At 38.3% G+C, this 4,291-nt stretch overlaps 1 protein-coding gene across 2 annotated transcripts; it reads right to left on the bottom strand.

The window, feature by feature from the left end:
- Positions 1–1,399: 1,399 nt before the first annotated feature.
- On the bottom strand, positions 1,400–3,544 carry LOC113285903. Of its 2 annotated transcripts, none has more exons than XM_026534641.1 (4): positions 3,147–3,544; positions 2,545–2,721; positions 1,883–2,404; positions 1,400–1,722 (listed from the first exon to the last, which is right to left on the bottom strand). In XM_026534641.1, the coding sequence occupies exons 1-4, from the start codon at positions 3,358–3,360 to the stop codon at positions 1,583–1,585; spliced, it is 1,053 nt and encodes a 350-aa protein (XP_026390426.1). In that variant the 5' UTR covers positions 3,361–3,544; the 3' UTR covers positions 1,400–1,582. The 2 variants fall into 2 exon arrangements, with proteins under 2 accessions (XP_026390426.1, XP_026390427.1); XM_026534642.1 differs by having other exon boundaries at positions 2,545–2,709.
- Between the last annotated feature and the right edge of the window lie 747 nt (positions 3,545–4,291).

Here is a 4,291-nt window from a genome sequence, read left to right as displayed (position 1 = left end):
AATTTCCGCGAAGACAAAACAGAAATAAAAAAACCCAATTTCATCCAGTTCTTCATAATCATGAACCAGACGGAAAATAAGAACAAACCCTAAATAAAAGGGGAAATAACAAATAGGGCAAGCATATACGAAGGAAGAAATCATTACTGTTTGTAATAACGAACAGGGACAATTATACACACACTTATATATATGTTCTTCATCACAAACACATATAGCAACAGTTCATCAAAAGATAATCAAGACACAGTAAAACCACCTACCTATAAAAAAAATTAAGCAGAAAGCCTCGACGAACAGTAGCATCAGCAGAAAACCTCGACGAACAACAGTAGCAGAAGCAGAAAACCTCGACGAACAACAGTAGCAACAGCAGCAGAAAACTTTGAGGAGCAACAGTAGCAGCAGCAGCAATTAATAACAAGGATACAAAAGCAGAGAACAAAGAATGAAAATTCCGAGGAAAGAGAAGGAATGAAATTTATGATAAGAGAATTTTCACATTCCTTCTCATATATACATGCAAAGAGTAATACGTTTTTCCACTACCCAAGAAGAAGTTATTACAAATAGTGGGGAACGTGCCCTAAAATCTAGGAAAATAGTAAAGAGAATATGAAGAGGGTAACACGTTTTTTCTTCCCACTTCGACTAACCGCCCAGTAGGAGGAAAAGAGGCAAATTGTAGGTACACATTTCATCTTCTTCCACGTGCCCACAAAGACACACGTGGAGGACATGCGGCTAAGGGTATCAAGATATGATATCACGCGTGGACATCCAAGAGTAACTTTATCCTATCTCTAGAAAGATCTAACATCTACGGCTGGGGATAGTCAGACTGACGCAGACAAGACAGGGGCAGAGGACAGCTGTCTACCGCGGATAGACATCTCAACTACCCGCATTAAATACCCTCAAACAGCATACGTTTCAGTCAGCATGTATTGGAAGCGCAGATAATACTGCGTATCCAGACAGAACACGCAGATGCAGCCGAGAACACGAAGACTTCTGTGTGAGTGGCACAAAACACAAGAGGATAAGGTTAGAACGGGCTTCAGAAGTGGACCCCACGTAACCTCCCTATAAATACCCCTCTCTCCCAAGTGAAGAAGGGGGCCGAAAAACATTGAGAGGAGAATATGAGAGAGACAGAGAGATAGAGAAGGTGTAAGTGAAGTTCCTCCTGCTATGCAGGCTTATATTGGTCTCAAAGTCATTCGACTATTTCTGTAACCTTCATACATATAATGAAAAACCCAAACCCGTAGACAAAGATCTGAGTGATAAATCATATAAGTTAATCGTTTCATCTATATTCATGCATTTATACTTTATATGTTCAATTCGATACTTATGGTATATCATGTTCGTACATTTTATATTTCATCCACTATTTATCTTATTGTATGAGCCAAGAACAATGATTGTAGTTGATGAGACGAGGAAGAGTATTAAAACTCTGAGTCAAGGATTCGACATAACCTATCCATTCCCCTCAGACGCAGCTTATTTACTGTATTGTCATGAATCTGCGCGCATTATTTGTGAATACTCAGATGACACCAGATCTTTGTGTTCACATCCATAACGTAAGCTTCGCTCCACTCTGAAATGCAAATGGCCTTTCTGCCATCAATTCCAATCCGCATATGTTATCTTCTCTCGTCCTCTGGGTAACCAGTCGTGGAAACCGCTGGACAATAGACAATGCTATATCTACAAACAAAACCTTTGACTATGTCAGAAACATTTAATATCTCTACTATTTTAATGTTTCTCGATGTTTTTGAGTGTTCTCTGCTAAAGTCGATTAGTTCTGCACACATGCGTTTTTTTTTTATCTTACAAATATTGTTTCGGAGTTCTTTGCACTTACTGTTGAAACCAGCATCAATTGTCGAATATAATAGCCTAGCACCACGATGACCCGAGAACGGACTGGGGTGCTCGTGTCTGGTTACGGAATAAAGGTACTCGACTGTTTCTTTTTGTCCCACAGTGACTGCTCGAATAGCACTTTCAAGTGGCACCAATTCACATTCGTCCCCGCTTAATATCTGGGTTGTGTTCGGATTCTTCCTTACAATCAACTCAGCGGCTTTGGCGTATCCATATAAGCCAGCAAGATGTAGTGCGGTTAACCCACCTGCTGTTTTTATTTCAAGTACTTCTGGGGGCGTGAGTTCTAAAATCTTCTCTACAAACATTAACTCCACCATATTACTTACAGCTAAATGCACGGCTGTTTGTAAACTAGTAGTGATGGCTTTCGTAGTCGCTTCTGGATTCTTCTCTAAAAATTTACTAGCCTCGTCCCAGTCACCAGTTATTGCTGCCCAAAAGAGCTGCTTGTATCCATCCAAAACATATTCATTCACCACTTGACTACCCTCTTCATCTAATTCAAACATGCATACAGCCAGGGGCAACAAAATATAAAATCAAATTTATCACAATAAATTAAAATATTAGGATATTCAGCTCTTTTATGAAAAATGGAATTCCTGGTAGGACATATGTAATTAATAACTTAATTACCAGACTGAAGCTCCTGGTCTATGATAGTTTGATGTCCATACAAATCACTCAATTGCAGTTGTTGCCGATGTTCAAATGGCTGCGGATATTGTTCTTTACGATCATCAGGTATCACCCGTATTATCTCCTCCTCGTACACTGATACTGATGGCAGGTTCGAGTTTACTGCCAAATCATCTGTAGTATGATCAATACTATGGGCATAAATATGTTTTTCTTTTTTTTTTTTGCTCGATAAAGATAGATTCATTAAAATAGGAAGGGATGTTTAAACAACAAATAACCACCGAAACAACAACGAAGGGAAGAAAAGGCCATAGCCTAACAGGAAAGCATCCAAAGCAGAGAGAAGAGAACTATCAAGGAGGGTTGAAAAACGACTCCTTCCATTCAGAAACTACATCACTAAGAACATGTTGATCAAAATATGTTTTTCTGGTTCCACTAGTGATCACTAAGAACTATAAATATGTTTTTCTGGTTCCACTAGTGATGACAAAGATCAAAATATGCACCAATTTTAAGAACATGTTATGCATGTATACAGCTGTTTATCAGGTACATACAAGTTGTAGACATGATAATTAATTACGTATACATACCTGGATGATTCAGACACAATAGGGATGGATTTTTTTCCTCATCATTTTTGTAACTACTACTACTTCTTAATATCTCCTTAATTTCATGTAGAGAATCTGCTTGTTTTGCTTGCGAGTCAACGAGTACTTTAAGTAATCTTGTGATTCCCATCATTATTTCCTGGAGAGATGGATTGTCACCAGCGTCCCCTACTAATTCTCTATTAGGACACATGGTAGCAGGTAGATGCCTAGAGGAAACTGGGAGAGAGAGAGATGAAGCAGCTCAGGTGCGCTAGGGGTGCCGGACTATTTTTTTCAGGTGGAAAAAACAGATTTCTTCAGGATTGTGTTCGCTTAAAAGTTGGAAAAATTTGGATGATGCAATACACCCTTGGAGTCACTCTGTTTCAATAGAAAGAAATTTGAAGGATACAAAAACTAGTGAATAAAATACAGCTAATATATTACCGTAATCTCATTAGTCAATGTCGAATACAGACAGTGCTTAATTAAAAAAATCCTCAATACAGCAGATTAATTAGTTTCGTTACAACTTTGTAATTCATAATCCAACTAACATGTTGATTACTATATGATTAACATAAGATGTGACAAAGTAATGATGTGCATGTTCGCAACCACCATCAATAATTGATCTAGTTTAGTAAAGTCTCCTCTCTAATCCACACCTAACCAGAATGCTCCACTCACTTTTTCTTATTTTTTAATTGCTTATTGAACATTCTTCTAGGAGTTCGTCATTTCTATCTAACAAAGTAAAATATACTTTCGTCAGCGTCCAACCAAAATAAATGGGGATGGTGACTAAGGTTGCATAAGAACCGGTCAACAAGACCTATATCGGTCTGGAACCGAAAATATCGGACCGGTACCTAATCGGTATCGGAGTAACCGGTACAGGAATCGGGAATGAAAATTAGGAACCGGAGTAGACCGGTATAGACACTGGTTCTGGGATTAGTACCGGCAGGTTCCGGCCTTAAAGAACCTGTTAATTAGGGCCGTTAGATCTATATCATTTTTAATCCTATCCGTCCATTTTTTTTAGGAAACCCTAATATTATCTAGTATGTGAGAAACTCTTTCCCTCTTATTTTTCTTTCTTCTTCGTTTTTTCTCTCTGAAGAGCAGTCTCTTCAATT

Source organism: Papaver somniferum, chromosome 6, assembly GCF_003573695.1.
Source record: "Papaver somniferum cultivar HN1 chromosome 6, ASM357369v1, whole genome shotgun sequence".
Taxonomy (NCBI): Eukaryota; Viridiplantae; Streptophyta; class Magnoliopsida; order Ranunculales; family Papaveraceae; genus Papaver; species Papaver somniferum.
The sequence above is the reverse complement of the archived record's forward strand: the minus strand, read 5'-3'. Positions and strand labels throughout refer to the sequence as shown.